Here is a 25,558-nt window from a genome sequence, read left to right on the forward strand (position 1 = left end):
TTGTTCAAAAACATAAAATATTTCCAGACGTTTCAAAATGCTCAAATTGAATTTCATGTAAAAACTAAAGATGTTAAAATTACTACTAGAAAGAAATTGATCTCACAGAGAGAGAGAGAGAGAGAGAGAGAGAGAGAGAGAGATGTATTTAATTATTTCCTTGTATACATGGCTTGTATGTAAGGGAAGGAATTCGTTATTTACAAGAAGATGTTTCAAATTCTCAATTCATTACAATGTGTTCAAAACAATGATTTATAAGATACATGTACATCATGATATACTCTATATACGTTTCCTGTATTATATTTACACTCTTTTGTCTACCATGCAAATTTTTAAGCAATTGTACATTTCATTATTTCATGTTTAATATGTATTTAAAAAACTATAAATTCAGAATTTTCAGAATTCAAAATTCAGATTTCAATTGTTCATTATCATTCCACCTCACACAGCTTGTACGAGACCCTATGTCTTTCAAACAAAAAATAATTTCATGACGTTTTGTTCCATCATCTTTTAGCAAAGTCTACAATACCTATTTGAGTAACATACTGTCAATATCACTGTTGATGAAAACCTGTTATCATTACCTATATCAAATTTTTTTCCGGCTAAATGTATATAGAATGACCACTCAAAAAACAACTCCGATCAATTCATATTTACGTAATCTTCACTATCTAAGGACGAGGTCGACGAATGGCATGCGTCTTGGTTGGTTTTTTCATTGACATCGCTGAAAACTTCTTTTTGTAAATGATTTACATAAGGAGTTTCTAAGCACCAATAATTATCTTTTTCGACATCTGTGAAATTCGTGTTGCTGTAAATGTGTTCTTCTTTAGAACCGCCTGGTCTCTCCCTGCGTCGATTGATGGGGTGATTTTCCTTTTTTCCCCAGCTTCTTCCCTGTGTTTGACTTTTACCATCAGTTTTATTTTTCTTATCAATTCCATTGATCTTTGAATTGCATACTTCTGAGTTTCTTTGTGTTTTCTTGGAAGTCTTCTGTAAATTTATAGTACCGTTCCCTTGTGTGGCCATCTGTAACTTTCCATGGTCATCAAGTTCAATCGTAATATTTGTTTGCATGTTATTCATTTTGTAAATTTCGTGGTTTGCAGGAAAATATGACCTGAATATGAACAATGCGTGTTAGATTTTTCAGTTAATGTCAAGTACGAAAAATAGAATTTTTCCGTTTGTCATTATATTCTAAAATATTAAAAACGTGTGATCTGTCCACAATTTAAACTTGTGAAACATCTAAGCGAAATTGGTACTAATTAAAAATTTAAAACTTTAATACCTATTGCAACACCTTTTCTTTATGATGAAACCGATGACACAAACCATAAGCAATCCAAAAGAGGATCCTATAACTAGATACATCTTGTGATATAAATTGATTCAGAAGACATTTGTTATAAATTATTAATCAGTTTCCTTAGAGTTTTGAGTAATGTGATTTTAAAAAAAAAAAAATTTTGAATTTGCTTCAAATTTATAAGATAATTAGGGTGTTTCCTTTTTTTCAATGTCCTTTTTACAATTATAGGCCTAAAATATAGTTATATCATCTATAGCCTAGTCAAGCTACTCCATTTTAATCAATATCATTTTTCATAAAAATGTGAAATTCGATTTAGAAACAGTTCCTAATGTTTAACACATTCATTTTCAGTCTAAAAGTGGAATTTTCACATCAACATTCAAAATGTAAACAAAAGGTTTGTTTACAAAGTAAAGAATTATTAGCTCTGTAACTCGCTTATAAATCAACAAATGACACTCAAATCCTGGTTGCCTATTTAAAATGCCTTACTAAAGCATTGTAAATATTAAAATCGGAAAGATAATTTTTTACCAAAATCGTGACCATGTCCCTTTAAATAGGTCAAAATGGCGATTTAAAATGGCAGTCAACCAAACTTAAAGGGGCATGGTCACGATTTTTGTCAAATTCTATTTTTCTGTTTTCATTATTTACAATGCTTTAGGAAAGCATTTCTAATGATCATATAAAAGTTGAGAGTCAGTCGTAAAGTTATAAGCAAGACTCAGGGCTCACAATTCTTTGTCATGTAAACAAGGCTCGTGTCCTGTTTTTGTTTACAAGCTGATTTGTGTATCTTTTTATTCGTTTTAAGCATAAATAAACAGTTCCTAACGTTTAACACATTCGTTTAAGGTTTAAAATTGGAATTTTCACTTCAACATTCAAAATAACAAAGAATCGCAAGCTCTGTAACTTGCTTATAACTCAACGAATGACACTCATGCCTATTAAAAATTCCTTTCTGAAGCATTGTAAACATTAAAATCGGAAAAATAATATACAGTCAAAACTGCCGAAGCGGTCACCCCTATTAAGCAGTCACCTTTCGTATGCGGTCATTTTATTTCCTCCCGATGAAAAATTCTATATAAATGCCCTCTAAAGAGCGGTCACCTGTCTAACGCGGTCAGCGGTCATCGTATTTTGATCCGAAACTGTACAGTCGACTTGCATTAGGCGGCCATTTTGGCCGGTCACATGATTAACACCCGGGGATTTTAAACATGGCTACCGAAGTCGGGTGATAAACGTAAACAATAATTATACGCTTGAGGCGAGAGAAACCAAAATAAATCGATGCATTTATAATACATTATTGGCAGATCAGATACGAATGGGAATCAAGTGAATTGTTTAAACATGTATTAACAATGGTTTTTTTTTAACATGAATGAAATAGGTGTCAAATTTGTCCACGGCGAGGGAAGAGAAAATTGCTTGATTTCATTATATGATTTAAGTTCAGATACGGTCAGTTAAAACTTAATTGTTGATTTGTATTAAAAGTGTTTTTTTTTCTTTATATGCACGGTACTCATGAAAATAATTTGTGTTATAATTGTGAAAATGTCAGCAACAAGGTTTTACCACGTATTGTCTTTTTTCAATAATTTTAAAAAATACAGAAATTGCATGTACAATGCATTGTTATGTATTTGTACTTATTTGTTAATATAATAGATAGGCCTACTATAAAAACATTTAATCGATTTCTTTATCTATCATTTTGATACATTTTTGTTTTATTGTGATAATTATTTTAATAAGATATTTGATGTTGGCAAATTCACAAGTCTCTATTCAAAGGTCACCTCTGTTAAGAGGTCACTTTGGGTGCCTCCCGGAGGTGACTGCTTAATACAAGTTTGACTGTATTACCAAAATCGTAACCATGTCCCTTTAATAATTTTTCCTAAGTCTTTTCATTATTGACAAACAGTAACGAACTGATCCAGGATGTAATTTTATCCTATCTAAACGGGTTAAAGAATAAAATATTTGCCTTCTCTTTCCCAAAAAGGGGTTATTAAGATCAAGGTGGCGATTCAAACTGACGGACACCCAAATTTAATATTTTTCCTTAAGATTTTCAAATGGGGAAAACGCATGAAAGAAAGAATGATAATTCAGTATAACAAAGTGTTTGATGTAATTTAGGCGTGTTTATTCTTTAAGAAAAATATGCTGGTTATAGCAAAAATGGCACTAATTAGGTCAAAATGACAGCTTAATTTTATAATTCTCTTTTGAAGTTTTAAAAGATTTAATGTAACAAACGATTATATATGGGTTGAGTATAGTATTTTATCATATCTAAGGCATGCTAAGTCCAACAAAATCTTATTGTTTTTTAAAGATCGCGGTAAATAGGTTAAAAAAAGGCGGACAGCCAGATTTCATCATTTTTCTACTTACAGTTTTTTAATGAAAAAAAGTAATAACAATACAAATTCATAGATTGGTCTTGCAAACATTTTTATCACAATCAAGTTGTGCAAAGTTTGAAAAAAACATGTTGGTTTTCAGGAAAATAGCGTTAATTCTTTAAATGGCAATTCAGATTGGTGTATAGCCAAATTTTCTAAATCTATAAATCTCTTTGATGGCATCTTAAACGGGACAAATGTTGAAGTATCATCATTTTTATACTAATGTAACGGACGATCAAATTTGAACACTTTTACTTTTAGAAAAAAACTCTACCATTTTATATTTGAATGTGCGAATTGTCCTAATTTCATTTATTCAAAGCTTATCTTGTATGATGAGTTTGAGATTTAAATTTTGCAAATGCCTACACACTACATGTTGGCACGTTTACATTCATACCTACCTAAAGTTTCTACAACATATAAGGCAGTTAGGGCAGAAGGTCAAATTCAAAAAGGTTTAAGGTATAAAAGCGTAGGTCATTAATTTCAGCAACATTAAAACAACCATCACTTACTTTTTTTGCTTCTCATCTCGGCTGAGCATGGCAATATAGCCATGCTTATATATACATGTACCTGTCTCCCTATCATTATTTTGGTGTGTGTTTGTTTCATAAGCAACGTAAACAAATACCTCAGAATTTATTTATTTATGCAAAAAGAGATATAATTGATACATACTTTTTAACATTTGAATCAACAAAAATTAATGTACATGCAGTCAAATTAAACAAAATAAATGTAAAAAATCAAAACATTTACCTAAAAAGTCCCTTTCGTTGTAGCTCGCATGAGATGTTTTATCTGCAACACAATTTCTAAAATGTAAAATCTTTGATTTGAGGTTTTTTATCACCTCTTATCATCTCTTATGTATCTTAAATAGTCGTGGGCAGATAGGTATAGGACATTGACATGATAAAGCAGTCAGAACAAAAAGGCCCAGATCATTATTACAATCACATTCTGTTTGAAATGAACCAACGACCTTTACAAATAAACAAAAATGAAATTATTTGTCGATTTGAACGTCATATATGCTTCTGAATAAGAATCCAAATTCAATTTAAAGACGAATGGTAACGATTTTGGTCAAATTTTATATTTTCATTTCAGTTGTTGACAATGCTTTGATAATGTATTTCTAATGATCAATCAAAAGTCGAGAGACCATCGCGAGTTTTTAAGAAGAAAGAGATCTCACAATTTTTGTTAGATAAACAATTGCGAGGCTCGTGCGATATTTTTGTTCGCTCAATATACCGGTACACGTTCTTTTATAATTATTTCTTCCATCTTTAATTATGTAATATTAATGATCTGGCCGGGACTATCAATAACATAAAACATATTTAAGTTATTATTGTCAATTTATTTTACAATAAAGAAAAACAGAGTAAACGGGAGGATCTTACAATAGTGAGATCTTCCGATAATAGATGTCTCGTAAGATCAAATTCGGTACGAATTGCGACATTTCCTGCACACAACTAAAATGTATAATTTATTTACAACATATGCATGTAACAAGGGCACACTACTTTTTGGCAAAGTTACATCATTAAAGTGCAATATTCAAACCTTTTCTCAACAAATGGTACTAGATGGGACAACAATGAATCCCCGTCATATTTTTTCAGATTTTTAAATCTCCAAAATAAGTTTGTAGCTGCGCAGTTTGACAGCTGTTTTAAGAGATTAAAAAGGCATTTCCCTGTTCGCGTAAGCATACTTTTCAAACAAAATGACATGAAAAACATCATATTTATTGCTTTTGTATCTTTTGGCGACAGTTATGGATAGTTTCGGGCAGAAACAAGCCAGTTCAAGAAATGTTTACATTCTTATTCTCAAATGTACAAGATGGCCGTACATACCCCTTAAACGCATTAAGTTTTGCAAAGAAAAAAATCAGTCATAAAGCTACTGAACTCTGGGCTGATACCTTTTTCGGGGTTTGAATATGCTAAAACAAACTCCAAATAAAATGGACGTTATGATATCTCCATGTACACTGGGCTATTTACCGAACACGAAAAGAAATGTTAAATGTTAAACCTCAAAGAGCCCAGAAAGCTTGATTTGGTAAGATATGACCAAGGATGAACTAATTAGGGCCCAGCAAGGATTTGCGGGTGCCCTATAGTAATCACTCTGTCCGTCCGTCCTTCTGTCTGTCCGTCTGTCACTCTTCCGTCCACAAATTTTCTGTTTTTGTCTAATAACTTTTTTATGGTTGCCCAATCAAGTTCAAATTTGGTATGGTAGTTCAGTAGGCAGAAATACATATTTTGTTTGGTTCTCTATGTCTTCTGGTTGGAGCTGGGATGGTGGGGTAGATTCCTTAACTATGCATAAGAATGAATGGGCAAAGAGAGATAACTGCTGACAATGTTACCATCCCTGTATACTTCGAAGGCTGTGCAATATTTTCCTTTGGGATTAATTAACCTTCCACAGGAAGAAAATCCTAAGCTTTATCTTTATCTGTCACATTGAGATTAATTACTGCACTGCCTGTGTCTGCAAATGAACTTTGTTTTGAAGTTAAGGTCAATTTTGAATGATGTGTAGTATTGTGTACATTCTTTGAAATATGGATTTAAAATATAATATTCATACTTTATTTTGGTTAAAATACCGTACACAATGATTTATGATAATTTTATGGAATTCTAAAATTAAGATATATATTAAGATATCCCTTTTCACTATATTATTTTTTAATTATTTATTTTATTTTTTTCTGCCTTAATGCTGTTAATTTTAACAGGCAATCAGATAATAACCCCTTTTTGTCATTTCTGAAAAAAAAAAATCTTATTGTAAAATTAGAGGAAAAGGATGAGAGAGCAGAACAATTAATCCCCTGGCATTAATTATCTTGCCGGCTGCAGAAAATTTAGAGGCTTATCTCTATCTGTCATATGAAGATTAATGAACACCTTTGTCCGCAACTGATGTTTGTTTTGAAGTTGAGGTCAACCCTGAGTGATACAATGTATTAGTATTCACTGAAGGCTTGCATTTTATAAAACACCTGTTTAAATCTTTTTTAAATACACATTTAATTTAGGTTTTTTTTATAAGACATGAGGTTATCCCTGTTTTATGCAGATACAAGGTTACTTTTAGAGTTTTTGGACATTCAGGAATTATCTTGAAATTTTAAAAATACAGTTGGTACTTATAATTTTCATTTTTTTTTTACCACCTTATATATATTGCAGTTCTTTACATCTTATGCCGGGCATTTATTTTTCATAATTGTTAATATAAAGAGGAAGGAATTCAAAAATACAGTTGTTACTTATAATTTTCATTTTTTTTTTACCACCTTATATATATTGCAGTTCTTTACATCTTATGCCGGGCATTTATTTTTCATCATTGTTAATATAAAGAGGATGGAATTCAAAGTTTTTTTCACTTCCCTATATTAATTGTCATAGCGGGGCCCTTCCTGACTGGTCAGTTTTCTAGTTTAACTTGGTTTCTTCGAATTACAAACTTTGAAAAAAATTGTTTAACATTTATCTACCTTCATACACACTATTCGTGGTCTGAGCTATTGTTTTCTCTGTCACAGCATGATTTTCATCTGCATCGACTGTTTTTTCCTTTCTTTCAAATCCTGTATTAATATTAATCCGATGAAATTAACTGTAATAATGCTTATAAATTGTTCAAAATGTATTGCTTAAAGATTGATCTTTTACCAAAATAATTGTCACTTTAGCACAAACTTCAAATTTCGACAGCAAAAATGATATGTTTGTATACCTTCATGTACAATGGTCGAAAGCAAGATTTTCTTCTATTATTTGTTTTAAATACTAGTAAGCTAATATAAAAAGAATGCATTTCAATACAAATAAATAAAAGCACAAGAGTCCGGGAAAATTTATTAAGTCGAGAGGGGGATTACGGGTGGTAGGTTGACTGTAAGCACACAATTTTTGTTACATTAAGTTTCACTCTCTATATTGTTTAAACCATGAAGATTCAAAACTATAGAAAGACAAGCCATGCAGGTATCTAAGATTTTAACTAAACATTAGTTATACCGTTCCAGGAAATCTTGAACTTGATATTATATGCTGTCACAAGGATTTTGCTAGAGTTCGATTTGATGTATTCACGATCCACCGGAGTGCAGTATCTCTTAAGCAAACTTTTCTGATTGTCTTTAATTTCTTCTAGCTTGAAAAAAGGAGGAAAATGGTTAACAAATCGAGATCTTTATCAGTGAAGCCTGAAGTGTAAATGGGGCAGAAATACTAAACATTATACATAAAATTTGAAAGGATACCTTAAGATAGTTGGGACAAACTGTGGAATTTTCCTCCTTGGAATCAAGAACAGATATTCTTACCCACACACGATTAAATTCTGGCGCTGTAATATTCCATGAACAGATTGTTCTAGATTCTCTTTTTATTGCTAAGACCCGAAGGTTTGTATTGGTTTGGTCTTCGCATGAAGAATTGCTTTCTAAAGAATAGAAATGAGATAATCACTATACAGACACTTAAAGTTACAACAGCTGCAATGACAGTTGAACCGTACACAGATCCACCTGTACCACAGTTCACAGTCTTGTCAATCGACTGCAGTCGCTTGATTACTCCAGAGCAATCGGCCGCATTGCCAACACCTTTTCAAACACTGTGAATCAAAACTGTTTAAAATCTTATGTTAGTATCTTAAGACGTGTTAGTTGTAGTGTTAGAATTTGTTTTCTTTGTTTTACCCATGAAATTTATTTCTTTTGTCCTGAAGAAGGAACTGGTTTTCCCAAAAATTTGACAATATCAATTGTTCGAGTCGTTAGCCATTTAAGTACTTTATATTTTCAGTTCACTGGCTTAGTATTTAAATATTAGATATGACATTTAAAAGATGCATGGTGTTAGATAGATAGATATTTAGATAGATAGATAGATAGATAGATAGATAGATAGATAGATAGATAGATAGATAGATAGATAGATAGATAGATAGATAGATAGATAGATAGATAGATAACGGCTTTCTTTTTACAGGTATCCGGCTACTTAATTCATGTACGAGTATGTTTAATATTTATTTTTAGTCTTGAACGATTTTTTATATTTCAACATGGATTTTTTCAATGTGATTATGACTATAATTGAATGTTACGATTATAGATAGTAATCAAGAGTTTCAATAATATTTACTTCCTCATATACTTTAAATATTGTGTCATGATCAATTAGCTTAAAGAAAAAAATACGTTTTTCTGTTAGCAATAATTGCAAATTTATTGCACACTTAATGATTATCAGGATTTTACAATTTTGAAAATTATATAATGTCATTAAATAATTCAGTAAAACTGACATTCATCGCACTTACAAAATAATGTTATGTATTTTGAATCCATTATTTTGATCCTCCCTCCGACATACACATACAATTTAAGACATCATATCATTCATTATTTTTCAGATCAAAAATATTTCTTAAACTTAAAGATAGCAAGTGTTAGTTCACAGAGGCCTTTTCGTCTGTGTCGTGTTCTCCTCTGGCAGGAAACCTTGTAATACTCGTATCATTTTAGAGAAAAGAAGAAAGAAGCATTAGCCTGTAAAGCATCATAATATGCGGGTTTTATGAAACTTTATTCATCTTCTCATTCAGCTTTAGGGCAATACTATCTCTTTTCCTCAGTCATCTTTTGTTTAACTCTTCTTGCAATGTGATAATTACCCCCAAAAGACTTAATGACTTGGCATATGTTTCCTGTTGTTATCCCGGAATTCTAGCGAGGTGGTTTTAAATATTTTCACTGAATATCCTTAAAACAATAACTTTATGTTAAAATCCGTCTGCTCTTTTTTTCTGTTTCGTTTTTCTGGTCATGGCTACGCACTTTGAATTCCTGAATAAACAAAACGAGGGTGACGAAGTAATGTAGATAAAAATGTACCTTCAAGGTTTTTCGAGAAGCGAAACTTTCCCTGGGTTCCGTGTCAGGCGACTTAAGTCTATATTGTGGAGAGAGAGAGAGAGAGAGAGAGAGAGAGAGAGAGAGAGAGAGAGAGAGAGAGAGAGAGAGAGTCCATGTACAAATTATACAGGAATGAAACTCTTGTCAAAACTGAAGTTAAGGATAATTTGAAATGAGTGTGACAGTCATCAGTAAAATTTTATTATTGGAATTTAAATTGTTTACAAGTAGGGAAAGTTGTTTTTACAAATAAATTGATTTGGCGAGTACAACGTAATATTTTAAAAAAGTCAATTTTTTTTGTGTCAAATAAACAATTTTTTATATCAATTCTTACTTTTAGTTTGATGTAATTTTAAAAATGCATGCAAAAGATACTTGACTCACCCTTGACGAAAAGGACTACTAACACCAAGAAGAACACTTTCATGGCTCTTCACTGTTGACATCTATAGTCAACGTATGTGGTTATATGTTATTTATTCTAATTACATATGATAATGCAATAAATAATTTCCTCCATATATATATATATATATATATATATATATATATATATATATATATATATATATATATATAAATATATATATATATATATATATATATATATATATATATATATATATATATATATATATATATATATATATATATATATATATATATATATATTTCTAATTACATCTGATAATGCAATAAATAATTTCATATATATATATATATATATATATATATATATATATATATATATATATATATATATATATATATATATATATATATACAATTTTTTATTTGTAGGATGTTAACGCCTATGCATTGATTTTTAATTAGAACAGTTTATTTTTAGGCATTTCGAGAATATAGATTTGTTGTGATTCTAGCATTTAATTCATGCATGTCACACTATCTTGTGAGTTTAACAATAGATGATTATGATGATGATGATGATGATGATGACGGCGATGATGAAGATGAAGAAAACATAAGTAGCATCTAAAAATCATGGGTTATTTTAAAGTGGAATGTCCAAGTTTCGTTTGCTCTTATTCGTATCACAACTGTTCGAGTAACTTTCAGAATTAAAGCGCTTTAATTTGCGTCTATAGACCTACAGATACCATTGCTGATTACAATTACAACTTTTGGCAGATTAAGCGCCTCTTCGGGCATTTTCATTTTTTCTTTTTCAAAATAATTATTGAAATCAAATTATCGGGTTTGTTGGCCATGTGCCATGAAATCATCAAAAGTCTCTTTTGGTTATTTTTTTTTGGGGGGGGGGTAACACAAAGGGCTTGTTTCTATTAGTCAAATCCATTATTCATATTGGTACCCATAATGATTTTTTTAAATTTTCACCTTTTTCTAGTTTTTCGGGTTTAAGCTATCAGCTATAAGGAAATATTTTTGCTGATAAAAAAAACAAAAAGTGCAAGATTACCCTTTTTATCATAATTCATCCTCCTTTGGAAAAAGGTGTAATCTGTGAAATAGAACCGTAAATCTATTTGTCTAATAGATTAAATTACCATTTTTTTTTATTTAAACATCGTACGTGAATTCGGACTTTGAGAATAAGTTAGTACTAAACGTTTTCATGCCATATCATATATTGGTAATAAACACGACAATTTGATTAAATAAATTGATTAAATAATGTGGAAGAAAACATAATATCTATAATCCAAGATAACGGATGATTAATTTAAATATCTTAACACTTATCAACAGTGTCAATAGCGTGCATTTGTACAACAAGTACTGTATGTACATTGAAAGTATGAATGGGGAAAATCACTTCAATTTATTTGTGTTATTTCGCTAAAGAATTCCTTGTAGTAATGAAGTAGAAGATTTAATGAAGAAAAAAATAATTTCATATGTTATTTCTGTGTAAGAAAATAAGCTTTCTAAAAATTGGTCGAGTGAATGAAAAAGTTGGACTTTATCTGTAGTTGCTTGATATGAAACAGTGAAATAAATATCCAATTAAGTCTTGAACCTTTACCAAAACGATGTGGAAAGACTGACCGACAAAGAAATAGTAAACGGCGAATAAAAAAATAAAGTTCACCGGTTGGGAAATTACAATTTTATTGCATTTGATCTTTGAAATTTTACTACAACTACATTTATGCAGAGTGGTTTAACAAATCCAAAAATGAATATATTAAACTAGGGATGGCATTCGCAAACCGGTTACTAGTAACCGATTGCTCGGTCGGAACGATGATGACCGGGAACAAAATCAGTTATGGATTAGTCGTATAAAATAAAAACATTTGCATATTTTAACGCAATATTTTCGTCTTTGAGACTATAATCTAATCAAGTTTAATTGGAAACCTTTAAGACTCTTGGATAAAATTTGGTTGACAGGTTTTAATTTTTATGATGTTAAAACAATAAGTCACTACTTTGTCTGTTCATCTTTTCATAAATTAATGAATGATTATGATATACTAACATAAAGGACAAGAGCCGTTATACAACTATCATTATTAAACCTCCGTTCAATGTTTTTATTCTACCATTATCTTGTGACACATCAGCAATTTTATTACATAGAAAATGCAGTTGTCCAAAGTAGGTGCATACATGCATTTGTTTTTAATATTTAAAAAGATACTAGATGATTTAAACTTAGATTTATAGCTTGTAATGGACAGACTTGGACTTTGTGTTGTGAAATAGAACTGACTACGAAATTGCATCGTGGTTGAAAAGTTTTCATTAAATACAATTTCCATATCATATTTTGATTTACGTTTAACCAGAATACTTCTATGGTGCTTTTTTGTTAGTTATAACTATCCTCAAAAAATTATAATAACATGCATATCATATCAAATTTGCGTATTCTAATACGAGTAATAGGTTAATCGGTCAAAACGAATTGCGATTAACGGCTTCGCAATTCTGCAATCGATTACCATCTCTAATTGAAACCAATGCGGTATCTCTGATTATGAAGTGTTTTATATGTAACTTTTTTTTTTACAACCGTTAACCTAACATTATAATTTTAGTGTTAACAAAGAGTTCCATTGCCGAGGAAATCATCACGGATGGTTGATCGGAAACGATGTCCCTGGTTAGGTTTTACCGGTAACCGACCAAAAAAATAGTCACTTCCTGAACAAAAATCGTGTCTTTTAACTGTTTCCTTTACCGCGTTTGGTAAAATGTTCAGCTCATTCAGGCTTTTTATATTTTTTTCTTGATTTGAACACCGTTTATATTTTTTCTATTTTATGTGTTCATAATCAGATTTTTAAAAATGTTTGAGGATGCGCAGTTCATGCCTTCATGAGTGTAAAGACAGTCAAGTTTCTGGCCGCAAATATAAATCTTTAGAAAAGCTCACTCTGTGAGGATCTCTTCAGATTTTGACTTGTCCACGTCCTGTAAATTTCTAGCACAAAAGGAGTTCAGAGCCTGCAGCTTATCTCTGTCTCTTCCATTTCTGTTTCTTCCATCTTTGTTTCTTCCTCGTCGTGCAGACTTAAGCTTTAGCTCTCGGTAGGTGTTCCTTCCCTTAAACTCTGGGTCGATATATTTGTACGTTCCTCTCTGGGTGTTGGTAAAATAAGACTCCCTGATATCAGCATAGACGTCATCTTTCTCATCCTGGGAATCTGTTTGGTATCGAAATGATGCACAAGATTTCCTTTCAATTCCAGTTGATAAATGCTTGGTTATTTGACTATATAAAGAAGAAGAAAAAACATTTACTAATCTTCATGCTAATTGATTCACTTCTGGTGACAACAACAACTCAAAGTTCTGCATGTTTGCGAAGTACAAAAAATAACATTATATCCAAGATAACTTATAATTATACACATCTCTTTTATTATTATTATTTTATACACCAAAACTCTGAGATCAAAAATAGCAAGGTAAAATTACCAGAATATTATGCAATCACGTTTTCTTGCTCAGATTACCGATATTATTGTATGTTTTATCGTCTAGAGCGTAAATATTCTTCAAAGAAAAATTTATAAAATTAACAAAATCACAAATTTTAAATGACCATCTAATATTATACTACTTTAAATACTAAAAAATACTACCAATTCGAGAGTAAATATTTACCGATATATGATACCGCTTTATGTTATTATCAAGTCATAAATTCGAAAAATATACCCTTTTCTCCATGCCAGGTAGAAATGGATCGTCAGAATAAGGTTGGCACTGATAACCACGAATAGAAAAATCGTCGTTATTGTTCCTCCGTCTGAAAGGGATACTGAGACAATTAGAAGTTTATCAAATCGAACACACTGAACAAAGCTCTTTATCTTTTTTATCATTAACATTTTCTGAAGAATAGTACATATCTATATCTATATATTAGCTTCCACCAAAAGATAAAATGCGACACAATTATAATTGATAATATAATCATCCAAAATTTTTCTAGATTTGTGTAATTTTAAATAAAGTTTTTCAAACCTATTTCAAATTCCTTGTGATGGTTGCTAGACGCCCTCGAAGTTTCATTGTACATGATCACCAAAATAACAAGCCCAGAAAACAAAATCTGTGGAATGAAGAATTGAAAAAACGGCTCAAGATAAAAGCAAGCGGTAAAACAAAGAAATATAATTAGTATTTTTTGTTTTACCGCTTGCTTGTATCTTAAACACTTATCATTTTACAACCATCTCTTTAATAAAAAAAAAATTAATGACAATATTTCAATTTAAAGAAGCATTTCTTTCTGTTTATTGTGTTGTGCGAAATTTCATTTCAAAAATACTTCAATTTAATTTGAATAATTAAACTTAAAGATGTCATTAGGTTTAAACAGCACTTACCAATGCTTAAGTGATGCGTTCAGATGAAACGTAAATGATGAAAAAGATAGGACAAGTAATTACACTATAGTAATATCTTACCCGGAAAGGGTGTATATATGCATACAATTTTAGCATTGTTTGTAAAAAGGTTCCGCATTCATACACAAATAGTAATTAACCTGTTTACGATCGTTCCGGACAAATTTGTTAGCCAATTTTGTTTTGCTTAAAGGAGTACCGTTGATAGTTGATGCATTTTAAGTCAGATGTACAAGGGATAATAAATATGATACACAGAAGTTTGATATACATGTAAATATAATCACATTTAAAACGTTTATGAATATAGGGCTTCAATATTTCATGCATTAGGTGAGTTTAAAAACACTTTTTTTCTGAAAATGAGTTTGTTTTAGTTCCGAATGTTTAAGGATTTTTTTTCTGATATGAAAAAAGAATTAAGCTCTTTACCCCATACACCCAATCTTATTTTGACTTGCTAAAAGCTATGAATTTTTTACCCTCAAATATCTGTAAGTACCGTTGAAGTGACAGGTAATATCAACCATTTAACGTTTGCTTACAAATGAAAATTCCTGTGAGATGAACTAACCAAGTAACCAGGTTAAAGCTGAACACCGCTCGTAAATAGGCACTGTCCGCCATATTTCTCTTGCAGCACCGCTCTTCCTACACCCCTATACAAGCAATAGACCTCTTAACAGTTCAAAGTATATCGCTGTAGAGGTCTCACCTGTGTGGACGTACATCTTGCCTCGCCATTTACTCGGTCGCGATGAAATTGTCTAGTTTTACGCACTTTTTTTCAAACCAGGAGAGTACTAACATCAAATGAACTGGTCATTGCATTATTTACAGACATAATATGCATATAAATAAGAATTAACTGCATAAAAATCCAAAGACAACGAAAGGAACACTAAACGTCGGCCACGAGTTTCAGATGTGCAATCGGGTGTAACGAAATCGAAGGGTTTATATACCAGGTACCCCTGTGACGGTTCCTATTTACGAGCGGTGTTCAGCTTTAATGTCTTACGACCTTTGTTAAACGGGAAAAGCAGAAATTGTAACATAATAAAAGGGTCACAGACGAGCAAGAACAACTGTATCTGCCACAAAAAGTAAATAAATCACAGTAACCGGTATTTGAATGTTTTAATTTATCAAACTTGAGAATTGAGGTTTATTAAAGACATATGATTGTGAACACTTAAGATCCTTTCTGATATGTATTTTAAATATTCATTCTAAATGAAAACAATACAGTACAGCTTTAGGGGTCTTCATAGTTTAGAGTACATTGTTTTTTAAGTTGTCGTTGGTTTAAATAATGAAGAAGAAGAGAACATTTCGAAACAGATGTTGCTGCATCCTTAAAAAGAGGGGAGGCAAAAGATTCGTCCATTGTTGTCAAAGTTCCTTCTGTCAATGAAGCATAATTATTCAAGATATGTCTCTGTATGTTTAATATTACAAATAACTTGCTCCTTCTTAATACAAATAAAAGATCCTGAATTATACTTCCATTCATGAAAGATTTTTTCTTGTAATTACAAAGAACAGGTTTCATAGCTTTTTTACAATGAAAAAAAAGTTTGTATTTTAACTTTATATGAAATAGATTGTACAGTCTTATATCAATTCTTTACAAAAACAATAACAATACCTGCAAAAAATTCAATGAGTTTACAGGATTTTTTTACCAACTTGTTATATTATCTGTTTTCTTTATATAAAAACATTTAACAATAATTGTAATTTCGACAGACTATATATCTTAACCAAATTTTAATCACTTCACCCATAATCCCTAAACCTTTGTATCTTGGTTGTCTGTTTATAGTTTACATCTTCCAGATCTGAGATAAGTCTGTCGTACATTTGCTTGTTTTAAAATCCTGTCCCCAAATAAAAACTGAAATTGACACTAGATGGACAGTCTGTACACAAACCTCATATGCTGTCCACCAATTGTCATACAGGTAGTTTAATTACCGGAACTGTGGTCATGCCTTGCATTCGATGGATTGAAATGTATTACATGTATGCTTAATATTGAACATTTGAAAATCTCAGTGACGATTTTTAATTATCATTCAAAACTAATTATGTTCTTATTAACAGGAAAACTGTAATTCAATATTGCTACATATTTGTCTTATATCAAACAATTTATAGATCATTAGATTGAAGATTATTTATCGTCATGTTGTAGCAAGCTTTTTCGCGTTATAAATATGTTATATACATCATTTATTTAGATTATTCAGACATCGGAAAGAAGAGACGCCCTTGCTGTCAGGAACATGGAAATAAAGTCATAAAAAATCCAAATGTTAAGTTCCTTTTATATCTAAACAACCTCAGCCAATTCACTAATCATATGATATCTTACCTTATACATTGACATTTTCAATTTCAATTCATATTTTAATAAAATTGATATTTTCGTTGACAAATTGTGATAACTAATCATGTCTTGAACAATGATTCCGTCAAGGTAATCTTTTGCCACACATCCTTTATTTCATGACCCTCCTATTTCGTTAGGATCTCAACAATAAATTGGAATAATGTTCATAGAGTATTAATAAAAGTACGAAAGATGTCGTATATTTTCCTTACGGCCTGAAGATAAGATATATAGATAGAGAGAGAGACAGACAGACAGACAGACAGACAGGGGGTCTTAATTCTGTTAGACTTTAATTTACTGAAAAGGCAATAAAATTTACGACAATTGTTCATTTTTGATGTTAACATTACTTAGGTCATTCGAATATTATTTATAGTAAAATCCATTACGATAACTTTAACCTTTTTCAGACTTTTTGCATGTTCACACATAGAAACAAACTGGTTTGATATACATGTATTATGCTCCGATAGAATGAGGTGTTACCGAAACCAATATATGTGCTCCATTGACGTACAACATATTTGTAGAAATCGAGGGTAACGTTTCTGTGTATAAACACAAAGCGTGGCCAGGTCACTTATTATATTCTAAAAATACATTTTCACTTCGTGTATTGCAATTGAATATCTTCCGTGTGAACGATTGTGTTTCCCCAATATATAACAAATTGAGCAGGAAATGATAATCACTTTATAATTTTAATAGTAAACAATTATATCTCATTGATCAAATTGCAATATGATGCATCAGATTTGAATTACAACTGATCACAGCAAATGTGGATCAAACTGTGGTGTATTCTATTTATCAGATGATTAACCTCTCAGATTAGAACCTCTCCTGTTCACCTGTGCAAAACATGCTTTGGAAAACGTAATGAAGACTAACAAGTGTAGTTATATTTAATCAAAGAATTAAATCCACTTTCTGCTGTTGAGGAAGAAAGTCTGGGTTTAAATCATTAAATACATCTATGTGTCTTTGTGTTTATTTTTCCCCCCAAATACCTGGATAAATTAACAGTGGATTCATATTTTGTTTCCATTTTGTACGTCTTAAGAATGTAAGGAAAAAATACTCTTGCTGGTGTCTTTACTCTGCTACTTTGGTGTTTTTCACCCAGTTTGACGAATTCCTTTATGAAATATTTAGCATTGTGGGTATGGTGGAGGCCAAGCAGAACTGAGTCGTGTTTACATATTAAACATATACATGTACTATGTGTCTAAAATTTAGAATGAATTATTTGAATAAAGCATATACGGGCATATTTATGTTAGTTTTTCTTAAGATTTTTCTAATCAGACTGCATGTATAGCATGTTTAAAGAATCCTCTAAACTCTAGTTGCTTTATGATTTCAAACTACCTACCTAGCGATAAATACTAGAATCATGCACATACTCTCCAGTTCCAGTGGAATTTACAGGGAATATTTATTGACAATTTCCAGTGTTATTTTCCTACACTGCAATATTTATAATTAGTAGTATGATATATGGTACAGTCCGGACAAAAAGTACCATTGGTTGAATGAGGTATTAAACTTTTTGGAAAGAGCAAATATAATTTGTTTGAACTGTTGTTGATAAAAGTGTGTTTTAGCAAATTTTCTTCTGAAAACGACCGCGCCAGATTTTTCTATAATGCAAAAAAGTTTTCATTTTTATCATTAAAAAACTTTTAAGGGGGAAGGGGCATAATTTAGCTCTAATTAAAATGTATTTAAAACCTTTACTTTAGGATTGATAATAAGAACCACACGAGTGATGCATGTAAATATGTCAAGTAAATCTATTATTTGCTATCTTCAGACGCATTGAAAACTTAAAAATCAATATCGTTTCTTAATGTTTGATATTTGAATTTTTTTAATTCATGACTGTTTGAATCACACTTAAACCCAGACCGCCAAGTTATCGCAAGGACATTTCTTTAAGGACGTACACCGGTATATTTTTAAGTTTATGTAACATCTTTAAATTGAATTGTTATAGATTAGCAATTATTCATAATTCACTGGATTAGATTATTTGATCATGGTATTGCTGCTTCCTTTGCACATAGAGAATTAAACTCGATTTTTACCTTTGTTTTAAAATTTTCCAATTAACATAAAACATATGTAATATAAAACACATTTTGGCAATTTGTACAAAAATGACCTCAGCAAAACGACAATAAAACTTTTTCAGTTTAATGCTTTAAGCTGAAACGAAAATAGTATTGGTTTATAAAAACTTCACATAATTGTATGGTACAAAATGTAACTTTTGTCAACTCATACTCTGAATGATTCTGCTGATTTCATTTTTAAATAATGAACCAAACCAATCAACACTTGTCATTTGATAACAAACTGACAATAAACTTTCTTCATATGCGTAACAAATGTACAACATGTAGAAATTATGGCAAAATCATAAGCTTGACTAAAATATGTAATGGTATAATGTGCATATTTTTAAAAGAATTAAATCATCACACTTATTATGTTGAATATTTACACGCAACAAAAAGTAGTCTGTACAGGATATTCCCTCGTTAAACAAATTAACTTCAGTTATATCATTCATTTCACCAAAGATAAAGTTTTTGCAACAGGTCAAAAGAGTTGTTTCACTTAGGAATTTGATGTAATCGTTGTCCACAGAAACATTTTTATCGCAACAGTGTAGCAGAAAAAGGACTTTACAAATTAAAATTTCAAGAAAATCAAACAAACAACGGTCAATTCAGATTCATGTATTCTGCACTCTCGTACGACAAGGCTGACAAGTGGCGATGATCTGTCTTTGATGTATTGTATGCGTCGCAGAAAGCTCCATCGTCCACTTTGTTTACAAAACGACATTCTTGATAAATGTGGTCTTCCTCCTCTCCTCCTGTGAAATTTGCGAGGCTATATTCATGCTCTTTATTGTAGTCGTCGGCTCTCCTCTGGCTTCGAGTCGGGGACTGGTTTGTCTCTCCTTTATTCTGATAACCTCTCATGATACCAGTTTTCCCTAACATTTTGTTGCTCTTGTCTGATCCACTCAATTCCGATTTTTTTAGATTTGGTTTTTCTCGTGTTTTCTTGGATGTCGACTGGGAGTTTTCATGAGAACAATTTTTATTTTCAGTCTTCATAGATGACGGGTTCATTTCGGTAGTTTGGTCTTTTGAAATATGATTTGATCTAGATAATATAAACTTGATATGTATGCTATTGTAGAGAAGTACTAGGGAAGATTATTGATCGTTAACACTATTTATGAGATGAAAATGGAAATTTGATCGATGTATGCAATTTTTTCTTATAACTTTCTACCTTTTATTGCATATTTTCTTTGTGATGAAGCCAAAGACAAAAACAAAAAGCAACCCTGAAGAGGACCCGATAACTGAAATATACAAGTAAATAGACGACTGTATGGTTTTTTTTTTCAGATGAAGCTGCAAGTCATTATACCTACAAATTTCGGTCAGTGTGAATTAAAATAAAATGTCAGCGGATAGTATGCAAACATCTTATTATCAAGCTACCATGAAAATTACCTATGTATTTGTTTTCTTCAATAGCAGCATAAATTGCTTTTTCTGAAATATAAATTTAAAGATACTTGTTTAAAAAGTTCTTTCAATTTTTTTTTCAAAATTTCGTTGACAGTGCCCTACCTTTTTGGAAGCTGTTTATTTTTGTCTTACCTGTTGTTAAAAAAAATAAAAACTGCATCAATTTTGCCCCCATTCTTTGAATAACCGTAATCTTTGCTGAATAAAGTTCTGAGATTTTAATGAATAAATTTTAACCGAAACACACATCATAAAGCTAACATGAATTCACAAATATGCATTTTTTTCCTTTTCATATCCAATACACCCTCATTTTTTTCACTTTTTATTTCTTGATTATCGTTCATTGTATCAGGATGGTTATATTGCACTGCATTTTAAGATATAAATCATCCGAACTCAATTGGGTGCAAAGATTTGGAGAAAAGCTTTTTGAAGCAAAAAATACAGCCATTGCACTCTTGTGGAATATTCAATGAGACGTCTCGCTGAACTTCCTGACATCCACACATATTTCAAAACTACTCGTTACAAAATATTCCCAAGTAAAGCACTGTTTTGACGTCGTACATACTTTTAACATTGGGCCGACAAAATGTTTTACGAATCAGCTTTAATTAACTACGAATGTCAGTTAAAACATTGAAAAGTTCCGCCAGAAGAGGAGTTTTACCTTTCTCTCCGCTGTTTGTAGTCTGAAGAGAAGTTTTTTCTTTATAAGAAATCAAATCAGCCGTCTCAAAACTTGACTTCATTATATCCAACCCTACGAGTAGTTTCCATTTATCATATCATATAATGTTTAAATCACATTTGTTCATATCAATTTAAATTAACTTGATAATAGCTTAATGATTTTATTCTATCTGATGGCGTTAATTACTTTAATGAATCATGCTGAATTTTAACATTACAAACTGTGCCAAAAGAAAGGGTTTACTTGTCAGCATGCTCTTTGTTCTCTGTAAGGAAGTTCTTTCTGTGGTTGAATGCAAACCAACTGTCTGAAAGCTTTTCTTCTTTCTCTTTAAACCTACGGCATATTTTAATGTCATAGAATGAATTTATGTTACCACCAGGTTGGTTCATACAAAATTATTAACCTGATTATCAGATTGTACAGAAGTAACTAAAAGTAAAACTTTATTTTATGTAATAATTTGTTACTAAATAAAGTTATTTTTTAGTAGATTGTATAATCTTATTTTTAAAAACTGTTAATCATAAATTAACAACTAAATCTTATCTCTTCTTATCTTCTATATTTGAAAAAAACAAAATTACATATTATTTGTAGTTCAGTTCAGTATTGTTTAACATTTATTAACAACAGTATATCAAATTAAAAACCCCATTTAAAACTACCGTTCCAGGAAATTTTGAACTTGATATTGTTGGCCGTCACAAGGATTTGGTTAAAGTTCGATTTCACATAATCACGAGCCACCGGATTGCAGTATCTCTTAAGCAAATGTCTCTTATTGTCTTTGATTTCTTCTAGCTTCAAATAAACAACAAACAAAAAACTAAGATCACTCATAGTTAAAGAACGTTGACTTCAAAACAGCAGATTAAATGTAACATTTGAAGTCAATTTATTCACAAAAGCAATGCCTTGATCAAAATAAATGGTACCCATGGCCACATCAAACCCCTGTGTTTGTTTTCTATTGTAAATTTTGGAAATCAATGGGAAGTAAACAGTTTTAAAATAAAAAACCATTGAAAAGTAAAAACATTAAATTTTAGATATTTTTACAAACATAATCAAAGGTAAAGTTTGTTTTAATCAATAAATTGTATATATGTACATAAAACAAGAACCAGTGAAACTATAATTGGATCCGTAGATATACCATCAGATAGTTTTGACAATCTGTTGAATTGTCCTTGTCGGTCTGCAGAACAGATACTCTCATCCAAACACGATTATATTCTGGTTCAGCAAATGTCCAAGTACAGTTGGCATCTTTCATGGATATAACTCTTTTTTTCTTATTGAAGTGATCTTCGCACAAACATGCGCTTTCTGAAAGGTAGAGATAATATGAAATGTGTTACTTTACAAGTCCTTATACTGCTATTACTATGTTTAATTTGTTTTTTTGTATAGATTTATATTGAAAACGATGATTACTTTACATAGAATGTAACTGACACTGTTGCAGAAGCTCTGTCGTAAGTAAAGACTCGAAAAAAGTGACGGTTGCGTCACATTGTCGAAGTGGTTATACTGTTATGAGCCTTCAATTCATTATATCTTAATCTAGTATTACCTTCATGTTCATATAGCAAAGATTGTTGCATGAAATAAAAATTTAAAATGTTATGTAATTGTTTCAGTAAACGTGTTAAACAAGTACATGTTTAATGGACTCAAGATTTCCTTTTTTACTGTCTGAACTCGTGCTCAACAATTACCAATCTTAATTAATAAAGAAAAAGTCTGAGCTTAGGATTACTGTAAATTCCTAATAAAATGCGAGGAATTAATATCCACGTAAGATCGCGAGAAACCCGTCTCGCGAATTTTAAAATCTCGTTTTTAATTTTTGGACATATGTAGACTACATAAAAGTATGATAAAATTTCGGCATTCGCGATTTAATATTCTCCCAATTTGATGAAAAACCGTTGAATCGCGAAATTAAATACTCTCGTAATATAAGGAATATACAGTATCTTTGATCCAATAAAAAATAATATGTTCAAAAGAAAATGAATGTATTCAAACCCTAACAAAATTCATGATTGATAGGATAAAATGAATTTAGACTTTAAAAAGGTATCATTTTTTTTTTAACAAATTTAACCCATGCAGTAGATTAAACACCAGTAAGGGTCAGTGTGCAATTTATTCAATACATCGGGAAAAACATAAAGCATATACAATTTATTCATTTGATCTCAGGATACGCTTCAAATATTTAGAATTATGTTATTAAATACATATCAATATGGAATCGTTATGTTATAAACAAGAGAATCATACAATATATTCATATGAATTAGTACTTAATTGAACAAGTATTACCAGACACTGGCAGCTATTATAATAGAACAAGCTTCACTTAATCTAACAGTCATCTCCATCTCCTCACAAAGTAGGACGAAGTGTGAGCGGGCCTGGTAAGTAAGGCGGAAAAACTCGTTAATAGAAGTTAAACTTAGAAAGTTATCGAACAGGTCAAATGGGTAGTCGAATGGTCAAATAAGAATACACAATTGTACGTGGAAAATCCCACCTAGCAATGTATATAGAACACACACACACACACAGAAACAATTTCATTAAGAAATTAACAAACATTTGATATTAATCGTTGGTTATTTGAAAACAGATATTATAAGAGGAGTAAAACTAATCATGAGTTGTTGATTATGGAAAAACTGACAAGTTTGAAAGTACACTTTAAACAGACTAAGTCAGAAATTAGTGATAATTAATCTTTGCTGAATTCTTTAAATTCGTTACTCTAGATTTGATTGGCATTTTGAATTATTTTTTTTGAACTGATATATATATAAAAAAAAGTAAAACTCACCTTTGATAAAGATGATTGTTACAATCACAGGGATTAACAATTCCATTGCTATACAGATTGCATCTTCCTCGACTATTACTTTTATATGCATCAACATAACTATATAATATGTTTATCATTGCCTCGTTAGATTTTTTAAGTATTTAATTTTGAAAACCAATCAAGTTAATTAAGTATTTCGAGTGTAATAAGATAAAACATAAACTCAGATTGATTTTGTATATCCGTTTTGTTGAGGAAATATTTGTTATGTTAAGGACATATTGTTACAGGTGACTTTTTCATGCTTGTCAGATTACTTTTCTTTTCTGCGTGCTCTTTTTTTTACATTTTGAAATGTCAAGTTGACAGTGGGTTGAAACTTAAACTTTTAAAGCTATGATTATGAAATATCACCACTCTTGTGTATGTTGTTAAAGATCCTTTTAGTAAATATTTGCCTTTGTTGCACATAGCATTTTACATATGATTTAAATGAGGTTCCCAAAAAAAATAGATGTTTCACATAATTAAATCATTGTTCTTAGAATAAAAAAAATATTGGATAAATATCTTTACTTATCCGAATGATGTGAGTTACCACTTAATATATGTGATACATTGTTTAATAAGATGAACCCTAATTTTCTTCCTTTATTTCTGTATAAATTGTGTCCATTTTTTCTTAATTAACCTATTATCAAAATTAAAAATGATATTTAAAAAATGCATGGCTGAACAGGCTGAACGAGGAGCGAACAGGGACGAAAAATCTAAACTGAAATGGATGATATATATACATATACGTGTCTTTAACATTCTTATATATTCTTATTGCAGCTAACTGGGAAAAAATAACATTTTTTTAATTTTATTTCAAACCTTAAAGACTGGGCGTCATATCTTATAATTTTGTTCTTTCAGACAAATTTCATAATTATAATTTTTATCAGTGTCCCAAAACAAAATTCAAATATTTAAAAACAACTATTTTGAAAAAAAAAGTAGAGAGGGAGTCAACTTCTCTGTTTTATGCATGCATCATTAATTCATATATACTGTTCATGTTTTACAAATTAATGTGTAAGATTTACCCCTGTCTCAATCTGTCGTGCTATAAAGATGAATGCAATTTTGAAAAACGCCAGGTGAAGTCAACATACATTTATCTTTGCACGATGTCAACATTTTACGTCGTGATGGAAATTTATGCTTTATAATACAATGTATCAACATTTAATAACGGGGTGTAAATTTAATAAGATATCACTTCACCTAATGGGTCTTTGACATCACATTATAATGTTTTGAAAAAATGTATATACATTACGTAATGGTATATTAGACATAATAAAATAACAATTTCACAAAATATTAATAACTATAGTTTAATGCTGTTAGGCAGACTTGGCATTTCATGTAATGAAATAATGACATAACGTAAGGTAATATCAGCCTCATATTAT

At 30.6% G+C, this 25,558-nt stretch overlaps 3 protein-coding genes across 7 annotated transcripts; all 3 read right to left on the minus strand.

The window, feature by feature from the left end:
• Positions 1-72: 72 nt before the first annotated feature.
• LOC128190420 (uncharacterized) lies at positions 73-10,230 on the minus strand. Of its 2 annotated transcripts, none has more exons than XM_052862474.1 (7): positions 10,139-10,230; positions 8,153-8,271; positions 7,845-7,980; positions 7,319-7,411; positions 4,540-4,581; positions 1,316-1,388; positions 73-1,141 (listed from the first exon to the last, which is right to left on the minus strand). In XM_052862474.1, the coding sequence occupies exons 1-7, from the start codon at positions 10,179-10,181 to the stop codon at positions 658-660; spliced, it is 990 nt and encodes a 329-aa protein (XP_052718434.1). In that variant the 5' UTR covers positions 10,182-10,230; the 3' UTR covers positions 73-657. The 2 variants fall into 2 exon arrangements, with proteins under 2 accessions (XP_052718434.1, XP_052718426.1); XM_052862466.1 differs by having other exon boundaries at positions 8,090-8,271.
• Positions 10,231-12,321: 2,091 nt separating this feature from the next.
• LOC128164768 (uncharacterized) lies at positions 12,322-14,640 on the minus strand. Its single transcript, XM_052828762.1, has 4 exons — positions 14,587-14,640; positions 14,222-14,309; positions 13,913-14,003; positions 12,322-13,463 (listed from the first exon to the last, which is right to left on the minus strand). Exons 2-4 carry the CDS (start codon positions 14,274-14,276, stop codon positions 13,121-13,123), a joined length of 489 nt encoding a protein of 162 aa, XP_052684722.1. The 5' UTR covers positions 14,277-14,309; positions 14,587-14,640; the 3' UTR covers positions 12,322-13,120.
• Positions 14,641-19,163: 4,523 nt separating this feature from the next.
• On the minus strand, positions 19,164-24,225 carry LOC128189394 (uncharacterized). Of its 4 annotated transcripts, none has more exons than XM_052861016.1 (9): positions 24,114-24,225; positions 22,425-22,597; positions 21,934-22,069; positions 21,509-21,601; positions 21,242-21,334; positions 20,671-20,700; positions 20,551-20,592; positions 20,324-20,396; positions 19,164-20,191 (listed from the first exon to the last, which is right to left on the minus strand). In XM_052861016.1, the coding sequence occupies exons 1-9, from the start codon at positions 24,208-24,210 to the stop codon at positions 19,741-19,743; spliced, it is 1,188 nt and encodes a 395-aa protein (XP_052716976.1). In that variant the 5' UTR covers positions 24,211-24,225; the 3' UTR covers positions 19,164-19,740. The 4 variants fall into 4 exon arrangements, with proteins under 4 accessions (XP_052716976.1, XP_052716967.1, XP_052716960.1 ...); XM_052861007.1 differs by lacking the exon at positions 24,114-24,225 and adding an exon at positions 23,603-23,713; XM_052861000.1 differs by lacking the exon at positions 20,551-20,592 and having other exon boundaries at positions 24,114-24,224.
• Between the last annotated feature and the right edge of the window lie 1,333 nt (positions 24,226-25,558).

Source organism: Crassostrea angulata, chromosome 1, assembly GCF_025612915.1.
Source record: "Crassostrea angulata isolate pt1a10 chromosome 1, ASM2561291v2, whole genome shotgun sequence".
Taxonomy (NCBI): domain Eukaryota; kingdom Metazoa; phylum Mollusca; class Bivalvia; order Ostreida; family Ostreidae; genus Magallana; species Magallana angulata.

Excerpts from the sequence above, each read along its gene's own strand:
- LOC128190420 (XM_052862466.1), bottom strand. The coding sequence starts at position 10,181 with ATGAAAGTGTTCTTCTTGGTGTTAGTAGTCCTTTTCGTCAAGG. Across the intron at positions 7,981-8,089 it reads TTTGTCCCAACTATCTTAAG|CTAGAAGAAATTAAAGACAA; the intron begins GTATCCTTTCAA and ends CCTTTTTTCAAG. Across the intron at positions 4,582-7,318 it reads CACGAATAGTGTGTATGAAG|ATAAAACATCTCATGCGAGC; the intron begins GTAGATAAATGT and ends ATTGTGTTGCAG.
- LOC128164768 (XM_052828762.1), bottom strand. The coding sequence starts at position 14,276 with ATGTACAATGAAACTTCGAGGGCGTCTAGCAACCATCACAAGGAATTT. Across the intron at positions 14,004-14,221 it reads TCACAAGGAATTTGAAATAG|ACGGAGGAACAATAACGACG; the intron begins GTTTGAAAAACT and ends TATCCCTTTCAG. Across the intron at positions 13,464-13,912 it reads TACCTGGCATGGAGAAAAGG|TCAAATAACCAAGCATTTAT; the intron begins GTATATTTTTCG and ends TTCTTTATATAG.
- LOC128189394 (XM_052861016.1), bottom strand. The coding sequence starts at position 24,210 with ATGTTGATGCATATAAAAGTAATAGTCGAGGAAGATGCAATCTGTATA. Across the intron at positions 20,701-21,241 it reads TACAAACAGCGGAGAGAAAG|GTAAGACAAAAATAAACAGC; the intron begins GTAAAACTCCTC and ends TTTTAACAACAG. Across the intron at positions 20,397-20,550 it reads TGAAGAAAACAAATACATAG|TTATCGGGTCCTCTTCAGGG; the intron begins GTAATTTTCATG and ends TGTATATTTCAG.